General features: G+C 43.7%; 1 protein-coding gene and 1 long non-coding RNA gene across 7 annotated transcripts in view; one reads left to right on the top strand and one right to left on the bottom strand.

Annotated features, from left to right (window-relative positions):
- Positions 1-14,865, top strand: part of LOC147016933 (ras-specific guanine nucleotide-releasing factor 2-like) — a 140,577-nt gene extending 125,712 nt beyond the window's left edge. For all 5 annotated transcript variants that reach the window (XM_085846198.1, XM_085846196.1, XM_085846199.1 and 2 more), the window contains 2 exons: positions 537-605; positions 13,305-14,865. In XM_085846198.1, the coding sequence (XP_085702324.1) occupies positions 537-605; positions 13,305-13,397 (162 nt within the window). In that variant the 3' untranslated portion in view covers positions 13,398-14,865. The remainder of the gene's footprint in view (positions 1-536; positions 606-13,304) is intronic.
- The window catches only part of LOC147016932 (uncharacterized), a 92,853-nt gene that overhangs the window by 30,164 nt on the left and 46,922 nt on the right, over positions 1-15,767 (bottom strand). The gene's annotated exons all lie outside the window — the stretch shown is intronic.

Below are 15,767 nucleotides of genomic sequence, written 5' to 3'. Positions count from 1 at the left end.
GGGGTTTCAGCAGAATAGACTGTTCAGACCAGGGGCCAGAGCCTGAGAGTAGAGAAGATGAGGATTAGGACAGTGTTAACAATGGGGTCTTTCCATCGGAGAGCAGATAATGCATGGAGTGCTCTCCTTAGAAAGGTAGTGGCAGCAGAAACAGCAGAAAAGTTTAAATTGTAATTAGATAGGTGCCAAGATGCATTGGAGATAGAGGGGTATGGGGATATTGGTGGGACTTGTGGGTACGTATCTTGTGTGTTGATGGGTGATTGTTTCTGGTGCTGGTACAGTGCAGGTAGGATGTGCCGAATGGGCTCCTCGTGCCCCAAAGTTCCTTGTATGCCCTTGTATTTGTCTAGAGTCACAGCACCACACTCACACTATGGATTCCACCGTTAAATGCATAATTTATACTATTACTCTCGGATTTGGTCACCTGATGAGGTAAATTGCATACATCTTTCTTCCTGCTTAGTATGCTTAGCTTGGTTATGCAGAAAATTCCAGAGGTAAGCCATTGCTCTGTTTGCCTTTCTGTGCAGATTGCTCACATAATCAGAGAGATCCGGCAGTTCCAGCAATATAACTTCAACATAAAACTGCAGCCTCAGGTGATCCCATTGACTATATTGAACAACAGCAACCACCAACAAAAACGGAATCCCTCGTTTGATGCTCTTATCCAAGCACTTTCCTCGTTATATTGTGATGCCTCAACCCCCACATTGTTGTTCAGAAATAAACTAGCTTTGATACCCTTACCTGTTATATTCATTGCCTGTTCTTCCTGTTATTCAGGCAGATAGACTGTATTGCTATCTTCGAATGTCCCTGTGCCCTATGTAATCCGTCCACGCTTCTTTGTGCGACTTTGACACTGTCGAACAATATTTAAGAATAATACAAGATAATGCAAAGTTAATTTACTTGAAATAACACCGATATAAAGTATGCATGATAAAGAGTTCAAACTTTGCATTATCTCCTGAATCATGTGATGTCCAAAGTACTACTCTTTCTTTCTGTCCGGTTTTGGATTGCCCAACCACGCGTTAAACTCCCATTTATTACATCGTTTTTATTGAGCCCACTTGGCACTCACTCAAAGGTCTCGTAATTGGAGCACACAATCTGGAAATAAGAATTAGACCTGATCTTTCTTATTCATGCTGTCCTCTGGATGTTGTGGGATTTTTCTCTCTTGAAATCCCGAAATCCTTCAACTCTTCCTCCAACACCAGATGATTCATAATCTCGCCTTTAGCTGGGATGTGCTGTTCCTCTATTCTGATTAATAAAGGAGGAGCACATCCAAGCTAAACCGTTGCCATTCTCAACTCGTGGGGCTGTGATCCCAGATGAATGTCCGATATATAGCGTGTGTATTAATTTGTCCATTGCCTCATAACGTCCTTGAATTCCTGTAAATGTAATGTCTTCTTAATGTCCTTGACATGTGATTTGTGCAAAAACTCCTCCGTTAGCTTTGGATTGTTTAAAAATTTATACGAAGTGATGGAGTTCGTAACTGCACCAAATCCAATAGCTGTTTCCATGCTCTCTGATAATAATCGATAATTGGTTTCGATATTTTTCTCTCTTCAAGACTGAGGCTCATGGAAGAGCGAGGTGGCGGAGGTAATGAAGTGAAAGTTGGGCATCTCTTGGACACAATAAGCAAGGGGATGAAGGAACAGGAGAAAAACAAGAGAGGAGGGAAGGAAATGCAGCAACATGCAAGTAAGAGGGTTGGGTTAGGGGAGGTTCATGTGGGTAAGAAAGATCATGGGTCAGGATGGGGGATGACACGAGATGGTGGTGCACTCCCAGCTTTTGAAACACTGGAGGGATGAGCGTCTCTGCAAGGTGATTCCACACATGGGAGAAGCAAGAAACAAAATAGTTGGAGTGCAGTCAGCCTGGATTTTGGAGTGCAGTCAGCCTGGACTAGGAGGGGTTACTGGAAGAATGTGTGCATCTTGCAGTATATCTGGAGGGTCTGAGGACTGAGAGCAGAGTAAGCAAAAACTGATGGAGAAGCAGTTTAAAAAAGAGATTACCAACCTGCCTAAGATGTAAGAGCTGCATATATTGTTCTTCTGCCACATTATTGGAAATTACCATCACATTGAGAGCTTTTGACTCGACAGAATCCATCAGACGCATGTGATGCTGTGACCTCAGTCCTTGGGGAAGAGCAGTTCTTGATTGAGATATGGAGAAAGCCTATATAGACTAACACACACACACACGCACGCGCACACACACACACACACACACACACACACACACACACACACACACACACACACACACACACACACACACACACACACACACACACACACACACACACACACACACTAAGGCCATTTTTTCCGTGCACGAGCAGGGGTTAGCCTTACAGATCCCAGGACAATCTTCAATCATGGTTACCTTTTTGAGGCAATGTTTTTTTTTATGGCCAGATGCCCTTCCTGACACCAACCCTTCAGTTGCTTCTTATGACATGCAGGGATACAGTGTACCTATTCTAAACTGGGACATCCCAGCAAGCTGGTACTCATTTTGCTGACCTTGAAGAATGACAGGCTGAGTCAACTCCACCTGGTATTAATTCAACCAAACAACAGTCAAGCAGGATTTGAACTCAGGGCCCTTGGGTCCCAAGGATCCCAAGCCCACTGCCCTAACCATGAAACCAGCACCAGGCTTCCCCATATAGAATAAGTAGTTCTGATTTGAACTTCTGACTTTAAATCCTTTAAATCAAGATTTTAGTCTCACTATCTGCCATGATCTTTCCTGGGGAAGCCACATTTCCAAGCTGGCCTCCAAAGCCAGTGGCCAAATGGGCATCCTCCGTCATGCAAAGGCCTTCCTTGGTACACCTGAGCTCTTGACCATGTACAAAGCTTTCATCCACAACCTGATGAAGTACTGCTCTCCCCGCTCTGGGTTGGTGCTCCCGCCTCTCACCTTTCTTGGCTTCATGCTGTGAAAAACCAAGGCATTTAGGATCATTGGTATCTCCCGCGATGAGGCTGCGTCGTTGAGTCTCTCGCGCTCTCTCACCACAGTTAAGTCATGGTCTTTCTATGTTCTACCATCTCCTCTCTGGCCTCGCTCCCCCTTCTCTGTATGCGATCTGACTCCCCCCCCCCCCATATTTTTGCATGGCACTCAAGGTCCACCAGCAACCCCCTTCTGGTGAAACTACCAAATTCAAGAATCACTGCTCACCTTCACTCTTTCATTCTTGTTTTTTCCTGCCTTTGGAACAAACTCCCACACTCTTCAATCCCACTCTTCCCTCCATGTCATCAAAACAGTTGTTCACTAGCATCTCTTGGCTTCCCCATCCAAAACCACAATCTTTTCTACCCCCTTTAATCGACTCCAAACCCCCATTCCTTCAAATTCCCTGCTTTCTTTCCTGAATGTCCCTGTAGTGTCCATCTTGTTTACCCTGTGTATCAGTCCAGTCAGGTCAGATTACAACTGTGACTTGCTACAGGTACCATGTAAACCTGTACTAACCTATTCCATGGTCGGGTTGTCGGCGACTAAACCATCTCCCCCACCAAGTTTCTTGGTGAGGAGGAGGGTGTATGATATGGACACCCAGCAGGATGAAGAACAAAACCTGTCAAAAGGCGGAGGAGCTCCTTGTGAGCAAAGAGCCATCCATGTCTCGTGCCCAACTGTGTCTGCGGACGTCCTCCTGTAATTGGATTACTTTTTACGAGGAGGTTGGTGGCAGGATTTGCACTCTGGCCCCGTAAAACCCTTCACTCCACAAACATTTTAAAAGCAAAAAAATCTGAAAACCCACTCCAGGAGAGCTCACTTATCTTCGCAGGAGAGCTCACTGGATGACGGGATTGGGGCAAAGCCTTCGGGACCCCCGATATTTCATGATAGGAGGGAAACCAGGGATAACATTCCCAGGTGAGATTGCGGTAGAGTGTGTTGGGGTGGTGCTGAGGTGTCGTCCGCCAGATGGCAGTCTCCTTGGGTTAACCTGAGACGGTCCCTTCAGGTGGGTGCCTGGAATGTCCTAAACCCAAGAGAGGATGATCACCTGTGTCTGTTATCATCTGAGCTCAAGCGTTTGAACATCGGTATTGCAGAAATATCTGAGGTTCGAAGACCCAATTGCGGCGAGATCATGGTGGGTGGTTACACCGTCTATTGGTCTGGTCGCTCTGATGGTTACCATGCCCAAGGAGTTGCTGTAGCTGTGTCCAACAAGCTGACCCCAATGATAACTGAGTTAACACCGGTCAACGAGCGTATTATGAGACAAAGGATTTGTCACTCCTTGGGTGTCATTTCCCTGGTCTCTGTATATGCTCCGACTGAGGCGAGTGATCTCACCATGAAGGACGCATTCTATGCCACACTCGAGTCTGTGGTTGATCAGTGCCCCAGACGAGATACACTTCTAGTCTTGGAGAATTTCAATGCATCGACTGGAACTGACAGGGATGGTTATGAGACATGTGTTGGTCCACATGGGTCTGGAACTGTGAACCAGAATAACACAAAGTTCCTTGACTTTGAAAGAAGTCATGGACTTAGGGTCGCTGGTTCATGGTTTCAGCGCCCAAAGGTTTATCGCTGGACTTGCTATTCCAACACTGGCGGTGTGGCAAAGGAGATTGACCATATGCTCAGTGATAGTCACTGGAGGATGACCCAGAACTGCAGGGTCTACCGGAGTTCTTCGTTCCTCAATACTGACCACTGGCTTGTTGTAGCACTTCTGAAGTTGCAGCTTAAATCCAGGAGAATGGTACCATTCCAGCCTAGGCTGGATGTTGGCAAGCTCAAGGATTAGAGGGTATGAAGAGTTTGCAAACAAGCTGACTGGAGATTTGGTGGGGGGAGGGGGGGTCTGAGTGCTTTGGGGGATACTGAAGAGTTGTGGAGTCCCTTCAAGACCACCATCATTGATGTTGCCGGAAGACGTCTTGGAACTCACCTGAGGGTGAAGAAGAATTTTGGCTCTCAAGGGACACTGGAAACCATTAACCAGAGTCGCAGGGCCAGGCTGAATGACAGAGCTGAGCTGTTCAGGGAGCTGAGGCGTAAAACTGTACGTGCACTAAGGGTGGACAAGGAGGTCAATGTGCGAGGTATCTGTGAGGGGGTAGAGCATCACCTATGGTCAAGTGATTCTCGTCCCGCTTACAGGGGAATTCACGCATTGTGTTCATCTAAGCCCATCCCTCGGTGTACTGCAGTGAGAGCAGAGGGTGATGGGCTCTTGACAGAGGAGTCCGAAGTGAAGGCCCGCTGGGCCGGTTACTTTGAGCGGCTGTACCAGGCTGATCCAACAGCTGTCAAGTTGGATGTCAGGGGTGTTCCAATCCCAATTGCTGACCCTCCAATCAACTGTGGTCCACCTTAATTTGTGAAAACACGGGCTGCAGTGAACCGGTTAAAATGGGGTAAGGCTCCTGGGATCTGTGGCATCCATGCTGAACTTCTCAAGGCTGGTGGAAATACTGTACTCGTGTTGTTGCATGCAGTTCTGTGCTCTGCCTGGAACACAGGCATCATCCCAACTGACTGGAAGAGGGGCCTTGTTGTCCCTCTCTGGAAAGGGAAGGGTGATCGTCAAGACTGCAACAACTACCGATGTGTGATCCTGCTCTCAGTGCCGGGCAAGGTCTTTTCTCGGATAATTTTTGATCGGGTTCACCACCATCTGCTTGAGCACCAGCGTCCAGAGCATTCAGGCTTTACACCAAAGAGGTCAACGATTGACCGTATCCTTGCTCTTCAAGTCCTCACCGAACGCAGACGAGAGTTTCGACAGGGGCTGCTTGCAGCCTATGTTGATCTCTGTAAAGTGTTCGATTCAGTGAATCGGGATGCCCTCTGGACGATTCTTCTTCTTCGTGGGGTGCCACCAAAACCAATCGATCTGATGTCTGAACTATACTCTGGTACTAAGAGTACTGAGAATGCTGTGAAATGTGGTGATATCATCTCTGACTTATTTCCAGTTGTTACTGGAGTTCGTCAGGTGTGTGTACTGGCCCCCACACTTTTCAGCATTTGTATGGACTGGATTCTGGGGAGGATGTCAGAGAAATCAAGCTGTGGTGCATTATTTGGGAATGTCAAGATCTCTGACTTTATTTCGCAGATGATGCAGTCATCTTTGCGGAGACCCTAGATTTCCTTTTGGGGGCCCTCGCGGTGCTGAATGAGGAGTTGGAGCCGCTAGGGTTACGGGTTTCCTGGGTCAAAACTAAGATCCAGGCTTTCAATCACATCTTGGATGCTGTTATCCTGTCTGTACCCGTTTGTGGTGAGGATGTTGAGGTCATGGAGAGAGTCACTTACCTTAGCAGTGATATTCATGTCTCTGCTGGCTGTGAGCCAGAGGTCAACAGACGTCTGGGTCGGGCTTGGGGAGTCATGGATTCACTGGATCGTGGGGTGTGTCACTGCCGGTACCTGTGCGGGAGGATGAAAGTCTAAATCCTCAGGTCCTTGGTACTTCCAGTCTTGCTCTATTGACCAGGAATCTGAGATGGAGATTTAATTCCTTTGGTGCCAGGTCTTTTTGGAGAATCCTTGGCTATCACTGGTCGGACTTTGTGTCTAACGAGCGGTTGCTGAGAGAGACTCAAATGAGATTTGTTACTTGCATACTCCGTGCACATCAGCTGCGGCTGCATGAACATGTTGCTTGTTTCCTGATGCTGATCCTGCTCACCAGATTCTCTCAGTGAGGGACCCTCGTGAATGGAGGATGCCAAATGGCCAACCACGTGCCTCGTTGTTGCAGCAGGTTGATCAGCATCTCACGGAGATGGGAGGGGGCAGGCATCTGCCTGGGGGATTGCCAGACGGAGGCCCCTGGAGTAGTGGCAGAAAGTGGATGCAGCGACCCACTGCTGTGGTGCATGCTCCCATATTCATGTACCCCACCCCATCCCTCTCCCTTCCACAGATCTCCTAATGTCTCTGTTCTCCACTGTTTGGTGCTACCCTCTCCTGCTACTCGTGTGTCCTGCGCCCCTTGTTATACATTCTATGTGTTGGCTCTTATATGAGCCTCGACATTGCTTTTAAAAAATAAAAAAACAAAGATTTATTTCAAGGAGAAACTTCAAATGATGTGGGATGCCCAATCTGTGGTGGCTTTGGAGGCTGGCTTTGATGTGTGTGTATGTGTATATATGTATATATATATATATATATATATATATATATATATGTATATATATATATATATATGTATATGTATATATATATATATATATATGTATATATATATATATATATATATGTATATATATATATATATATGTATATATATATATATATATATATATATATATATATATATGTATATATATATATATATATATATATATATATATATGTATATATGTATATATATGTATATATATATATATATATATATATATATGTATATATATATATATATATATATATATATATATATATATGTATGTATGTATGTATATATATATATATATATATATATATATATATATATATATATATGTATGTATGTATGTATATATATATATATATATATATATATATATATATATTTTTATATATATATATATATATATATATATATGTATGTATGTATGTATGTATATATATATATATATATATATATATATATATATATATATATATATATATATACATATACACAGGGGGCTGCAAAAGTAGGTATACAGTCATGAAAAACAAAACGTGCGCACAAAACAAAGAAAAATATACCATCAGAGATGGGGAATCCCCCGCCATTGAATGAAAAAGGTCATACATATTCCAGATAATGAGGGAGGTGAATTGGAAACAAGATACCATTTGGTCATCATCTCCAAAAAGTTCCCCAGGGCTGAGGAACGTAGTAACCAAAAATAATTGAAATCAAATAAGCGGTTTTCCATTTATTACAAAAAATATTTTTTCAAGATGGCCGCCCCAGTCAGCCATCTTGGATCTGGCCATGCCCAAAATCAATAGGGTTCTTCCTTTTCAGGTGGTTCATGTGTGACCCAATTTTCAAATCGATATGGAAAACAGTTTATGAGTTATCGCACTCACAGCTAAAAATGTTGACGGACGGACGGACAGCCGGACGCCCTGGGTGACAACAATATCCCCCTTCCGCCACGCGGTGGGGGATAAAAACAAAAGATGTATTATAGAAAAAATTACGAAAATAAAAATATTAAAAATGGTAATAATGATTTTAATGAATTAAATGAATTCTAGTATTAAATGAATCCTTGCACCACTATTATAATACTGGTAATACTAGTATAATCCTGACTGTATACCTACTTTTGCAGCCCCCTGTGTGTGTATATATATATATATATATATATATATATATATATATATATATATATATATATATATATATATATATATATATATACACATACACAGTAGTACCTCTACTTACGAATTTAATTCGTTCTGTGAGTAGTTTCGTTACCTGAAACCTTCGTAAGTAGAGACGCCTTTTGAATGTAAATGCGCTAATCCGTTCCAAGCCCCGCAAAATTTGGACATTTTTTTTTTAATAAATCATAAAAATGCATCAGAACATGAAACAAATACATGTTAAAATTAGATTACTGCACAATAAACATAAAACGAGAGGCACATCATGTAAAAAACAAAGAATAAAGGAAATAATAAAAATATTCATTTACCTTTTAACTGCTATTCTCGTTACTTTTTGGCCTCTTTGTTTACTGGTCCTTATCAGCAGTGTTTTTTGCCTCGCGTTTCGTGAAGAATTGATCCAATGACGTCTGCTTTTGCCGGCTTTTAACAATCCGTCGGAAATGCGCGAGGCAGACATCGTCATAGTGCGCGATAGCCCGACTTGTGAACACTTTTTCCGGGTAATTCTTTTCAACAAATTCCGAGACTTCATGGAATTTTCCTAAAATGTCTTTGATTTGGGCTGATGGAATAATGGCTGCCTCCTCCTCCTTCTCCTCCTCGTCCTCTTTGAACTCCTCCTGCACCGCGGTGTGTTGCATCACCTCCAATTCCTGCAGCTCCTTCGTCGAAAGCTCCTCGTTGTGCTCCTGAATCAGCTCGTTGATGTCCTCGTCATCCACCTCAAGACCCATGCCCTTTCCCAGCGAAATAATTTCGCCATGGCGAAGAACAAAGTGAAGTCCAGTCCTCCTTTTAAACTTCTCGAACCACCCACGCGATGCCTTAAACTCCTGGTGTAGTCCTTGCACCGAATTTCCCTCGCCTGTATCCTCCTTCACGAGGTCAGTGAAGATGGCGGTTGCCTTTGCGCAAATTATGGCCTCTGTCACTGTGTCACCAGCGATCTCTTTCTCCTTTATCCACACGAGTAACAACCTCTCCATCTCATCGTTCACTGCCGACCTCCTCTTGGAAATGACAGAGAGGCCTTTGGAAGGAGCCGTAGCTTTTAGGGCTTCCTTTTGTTTTATTATCGTGCCGATCGTAGATATATTACGGCCATATTCTTTTGCGAGATCAATCAAACGCATCCCCTTTTCATACCTTTCTATTATCTCTTGCTTTGTTTGTATGGCCAGAAAAACTCTTCTTCTTTTCTCCTTGTCCACTTTTCTTCATTGCTTTCTTGGGGTCCATTGTGAATAAAAGTTACTGTAATCCACACGCGTACTGTACTGTAACACTGTCCGAGCACTTCGTAGCGGGACCATAGACTGTATACAGTATAACTATATTTACAGAGCGGGACGGGGACACGAAGAGCATGCTGGGATACACGCATACGCAAAGGGTTGCCAGGCAGATTTTAGGCGATAGCCAATGGCAGAGCAGCTACAAGTTTGTTTACGTTCGGGAAACTCTGGGAGCAGCGCATACTGTACTGTATTTTTGACTTCGTATCCTGAAACGCCTTCTTAACTAGAGGCAATATTTTCCCGTTCAGGCGCTTCGTAACCTGAAACATTCGTATGTAGAGACATTCGTAAGTAGAGGTACCACTGTATATATATATATATATATATATATATATATATATATATATATATATATATATATATATATATATATATATATATATATATATATATATATATATATATATATATATATATATATATATATATATATATATATATATATATATATATATATATATATATATATATACGAGAGGCCGCTCGACTCCAATGGCGGCCGCCTCGCCCACCGGAACGGACAATTCTGTCGTGACCCTCTCGGAACAACGCCGGGAGCTAGTCACCTGTGGGGGTTTAACCCCACCACGACCGTGCCAATTGCCCACCCGCGCAGGATAGGGTTGCTCGCCAAATTCGATCTACCTAAGTACCTGCGCGGATGGTCGACCGGGCCGCAGGCCGACTCCGGACACGAACCGCTTAAGCGGTCCGTTCCGTGCTATCGGGATAACTGAGCGGTGTTATCGTCGGCCTCGACGGTTCCGATTAATTATCGGGCGTATTAAGCCCACGACGAACCCTTTACTTGAAGCAGGATGGAGGGTCAATCAAGAAAAGACGAAGCGAAACGGGAAAACAGTTCACACAATGCACATTTATTACGTGACACACGGAAAGCACACATATACAGCCAAACAGTCAAAATGCACATATATCAGTAAAACAAAAGAAACAATGACGCAGAGTTACTACCGACTACGCGCACACATGGCAACACTTATACAGTTCTACTTTCCAGACGACACCAACACACATTTACTCAAAAGCAAAGGAAAGAAGCCACCCTCATAGACAAGGGGGCAGATGGGCCTGTAGGCCAATATATGCGCTGGACCTGAAGGAGCGGCCAGGTCCGCGAGATCGGGTGGGTCCTACCCGCGTCCTCGTGACGCGTTGGCGGACGAGCCGCAGACGTGGCCGCGTGGCTGTGCCCCGACTCCATGCTCCTTTGCGGGTTTCGTTGGCACGACATTTGGAGTGGGGTGGGAACGGGGCCCCCTTTGTTGCACTATCTCAGCGCGGGGGAAAAGGGGGAATTGTTGATGCCCTGGGGGAGGGAGAATGGCTGGCTGGCTTGGGTCCCACGACGAGCGATCTCCCACCGCGACCTCGTCGCCAACCGCCGTCCTTCTCGCCTCGGACCCGAGCTCCTTGGCCTCTTCCCACAACTCTCCTCAGCCGACTGCAGAACCCAACTCGATGGCTTCGCCACCCGACTCCACACTCTGCCGCTGCCACACTCTGCTGCTGCCATACTCTGCTCTCCAACCAAAAACTGACTCTCCTCGATTCGCCTGGTGCTCGCCGTTTTATAGGCTGGCAGGAGAAACAATATGCAAATGTGGACGCTCGCCCATTGGACGGAGGAAAAGTGGGCGTGAACCTCCCCTGATCCTAGAATTTGCATATTTTGATTTCACACAGACGCGCCTGGAGGCGGGGCCAAGCCGCTCCGCGCTTGCTGATTGGACTGATCAGAAGTGGTCGTGTAGCATTCTTGATCCGAATTCTCCCTGAGAAAGGCCGCTATTTGCACTCGTGGTTCGGTGCGTATCTTGAACGAGCCCAAGACAGCCTGATGCTCAGTGTTCACAGGTGGTGCGGGAATGGCCGTAGAAGGAGAGAGGTGAGGGTGGTGGAGGGTTTTTGGTGGTGGTTTGATGGTGATGGCGGTTGAGACGTGGTTGGTTCACAATAAAGATAGAACAGAAAAACGGCTATCTCAAAGCGTCGCAGCCTGAATGAATCACATATATCCCCTCTAAACATCGGGTTTGGGGCTAACCACACATGTACTTAGAGTTATCTCACCTACGGGCCGTGAAAGGTGGTTTGCGAATTTCCACAGCCGTAACAATATAAATATATATATATATATATATATATATATATATATATATATATATATATATATATATATATATATATATATATATATATATATATATATATATATATATATATATATAGCCTGGTGTTGGCGCAGTGGTTAGGGCAGCGGCTTGGGATCCAAAAGGTCCTGAGTTCAAGCCCCGTTGGGCCACTGAATTAATACACCAGGGGGTTGACTCAGCCTGTCATCCTTCCGAGGTCGGTGAAATGAGTACCAGTATACTGGGCCGGTGTATACCCTGGTTAAAATAGGTGTACCATATCCCTGTGTCGTAAGAGGCGACCAGGGTTGCGTCAGGAAGGGCATCCGGCGTAAAACATGTGCCAAATCTCTATGCGGATCATGCGGATGATCCGCTGTGGCGACCCTTAAAGGGAGCAGCCGAAAGACGAAGAAGATATATATATATATATATATATATATATATATATATATATATATATATATATATATATATATATATATATATATATATATATATATATATATATATATATATATATATTGGCCCGGAAGAGGTAATGACTGATGTTGAGGCCGAGAAGTTCAAGATACTGAACTTTTTCCAGTGGCTGACCATGGAAGTACACAGGTGGGTTCGTTTGACGATCCTTCTGGAGTGACAGGTTGGAATGGAGAGATTTTCCAGCATTGAAGGACATGTTCCATGTGCCAATCAGCATGTAATTAGAAGACTGGTGTTGGCTTAATGGTTAAGATGGCTGGCTTAAGATCTTACTATCTCGAGTTTGAGCCCCTGTTGTGCGTTGAATTAATACCAGGTGTGGTTGACTCAGCCTGCCATCCTTCCGAGGTTGACAAAATGAGTAACAGTGTACTGGTAATAGAAGGCACGGTATCAGCGGCACAGCTGCACCCCCAGAAAATGATGTAAAAAGTAGCCACAGGCTCCACACGATATCTCGCCACATGTCATTATTTCCAGATTAGCAGAGAGTGATGCAAGCTGTTGTCTGCCTATCAGTCAGATGTATTGGTGTATGTCCATGTGGGGTCGTCTGCAAAAAGGAATAGATGGTTTTCCAGAGCATCGAACTGCCCTAGTTCCACAGCTTAGAACTTGTTTTCTGCTGCTAACATTATTGTGAATGTATTCTTGGGACCACAGATTTGACCTCGAGGCCAGTTCATCGAACATTTTTGGTGTATTTGTGTGTTGTGAAATGCTAATATCTTCAAAAACTGTACGATTTTTGTCCAATCACCAATGACCACTTATTCAGTTTCAACCCCTCCCCCCACCCTTTACTGCTCCTCCTGCCCTTCACCCCTCCAAGCCGCACCTATTCATATGCTTTGATCTAGAATCTCATTTATTGTTAAACTGTCCCAAATATCAGATGCATTAAATCTTTATTTTCTTTTAATCTCGTTCGCTTCATTTCCAGATCTGCAGTTACCTCCTGGACCAGTCGGTACATAAAGATGACGAATGCCTGTACGCACTGTCTCTACTGCACGAACCACGCCTTCTTACCTGATGTCGATCAGACGGAGCACAGTGCAAAGCCCTCCAGGTCGGAGGTGTAGCCTGCCGCCTGTTTTCCCCGTGGTTGAACCAATTGGTGTAAACTTACGGTGTGAGGTTCAGCCAACACTCCCCACCCGTTTCCATTGCAGGGCCAGTAGCAATGCATTGCTTCCACTGAAAAGACTCATCGTGGCAGAGCAATTGATGATTGGGGAGGGGTGGGGGGGGGGAGAAAACGCAGCAGGCTTGTGTGCCCATAATGAAGACAACGATGTAGTTTTTTTTCTTGAAAACCTTTTTTGTGAAGTTTATTTTTAAATTACAAAAAATATGCGAATAACAGCCTAGCCACCTCAGGGTCTTTGCCTTAATGTTCTGGTCAGCTATGTGACATGTTCACAGCTTGATAGAAAGTGAATAACTTTCTGAACTGGTTCACAGGCAGTTGGTTTGACTTTGGTAGAGCTGCATGCTCCATCGGCAATGTGCTTGTTACATGTCATCATCATGCCATGATGCTGAACCCATAAGTGGCAAGATTTTGGGCGTTGAGCGTCAAGAGTGAGGTGAGGAATGTCTTTAACTATCATTGCCAATGGGCCTGCTTCATATAAGGAAACGTCATTTATTTCTAAGTCGTACGATTAATAAAAAGCAAAACATCCTCGTGTTTTCTTCACTGAGACCTGCATGATATTATTATTATTATTATTATTATTATTATTATTATTATTATTATTATTTTCTGAGTTTCATTGTAGTCTTCTTACGATGTTCTGATGAAATGCAAAATCGGAAAGGTGCCTGATTCGCTTATTGGAGCAGCATGGACATGTGGGTTTTTGGGGAAAGTGGAGGTGTCTGGCTTGTGTGAATTTCGGAATTCTATGTATGAAACGGGGATGGACATCTGATGATGTGCTCCATTTTGTTTGGACAACGTACCGACAACCACGGCACATCCTACAAGATGCAGAATGACTGTGCAATAACGAAGAGGATCTGCTCACATTGCTTTGATGTTACAAATTTAAGTTTCTGGTGATGCATGTGTGACATGCTCTCATTTTGGGATATAAATTCACCAACGTCATTGCTATTCGCTATATTGCTCTGACACCCACGTTTTATCGATCAAACGGCATCATTGTTGAGCCTCACAAGCTGCCTATTGCAGTCATGTGATGCCCCCTTCCCTCTGGTGCACACAATGCCTGCGCAGTTCTGAATGAAGGCCACTGAAAGGTCGAAACCTTGGACCTGAGCCTGACCCATTAGCAGAGAGCTGTACAAGTTGGTGGTGCCTTCAGTTTTGAATATGAACAGCACCATTCATGTCAATGCATCTCCACCTGGGTCGTGAGCTCATTAGGTCCAAGGGATTTCATCACTGTGCTATCTTGAAGGAGATGAAGTGCTTTAACATTCCATGACTGTTTGTAAACATTGCTTTAATTAAAATTTGCTAATTACTAAAACATTCGTGTGCTGTTTCCTTATGTTTTTTAAACTTGAATTATTTTCACTTTTTTATTTTTAAACATGTCAACACTGCCTCCTCGATGTTTGCAGATTGTGATCATCTGAAGTGTCAGAACCTTACCATGATGCTTCATCACCCCACTACAATTACACTTATCTATTATTTCACCTGCAATGTTAGACTGGCAGGATGATTAACAAACAGAATTCTCAATATCATCCCATAAGCTCCTGAATTTTCCCTTTAATGGTGGCATCCATTTCCATAATTTTGGCTGAATGGTTGAGTTGCACCAGTCGTATTGATTGGCTCTCCCAATGTAGTCAAATAATCTCATCAGCTGCACATGCCACATACTTGTTGCCCCACGCACACAAACTGAAAAGTGGGGTTAATCAATTGATTCACTTCTGTCTGTTTTGTCTACAAACTTAATTTTTTGATTGAGGAACTTCTTAATTTCAATTGAACGTTATATTTTGAACATGAATCGGAAAACGAACCTGTACTTTTGCTCTGAATTCGTCCTGATCGTGCATGGGCAAAGAGGAGTGAGATTAATTTTTACTCTGCCGGTCTGGCAATCGAACAAAACTGAAAATTCTTCCAAACAGGAAGCTTACGTTTTTTTGAGAAAGGATTTCATAAAGGACACCAACAACAAGCACAAATAACGAATGTAACGTATTGAATAAGGTGGTCTACAATACGTTGAATCAATGGTGGTAAACTTCCGGAACTTATTTTTCCTCCGACCTTGAAAATAAATCTTAATTTTATTTCAATTTAACTATATACTTAAACAGAGCAGAAGACAAATCGCCTTTTTTTTTTTTTAGCATTTTTCAAAAGCCTTCTGTTTAGCAGTATTTGCAAAAAAAATATTACGGCATTATA

This window comes from Eptatretus burgeri, chromosome 11 (genome assembly GCF_056783735.1).
Source record: "Eptatretus burgeri isolate ZD-2024b chromosome 11, Ebu_testis_v1, whole genome shotgun sequence".
Classification (NCBI taxonomy): Eukaryota; Metazoa; Chordata; class Myxini; order Myxiniformes; family Myxinidae; genus Eptatretus; species Eptatretus burgeri.
This window is presented reverse-complemented; position numbering and strand designations above follow the sequence as displayed.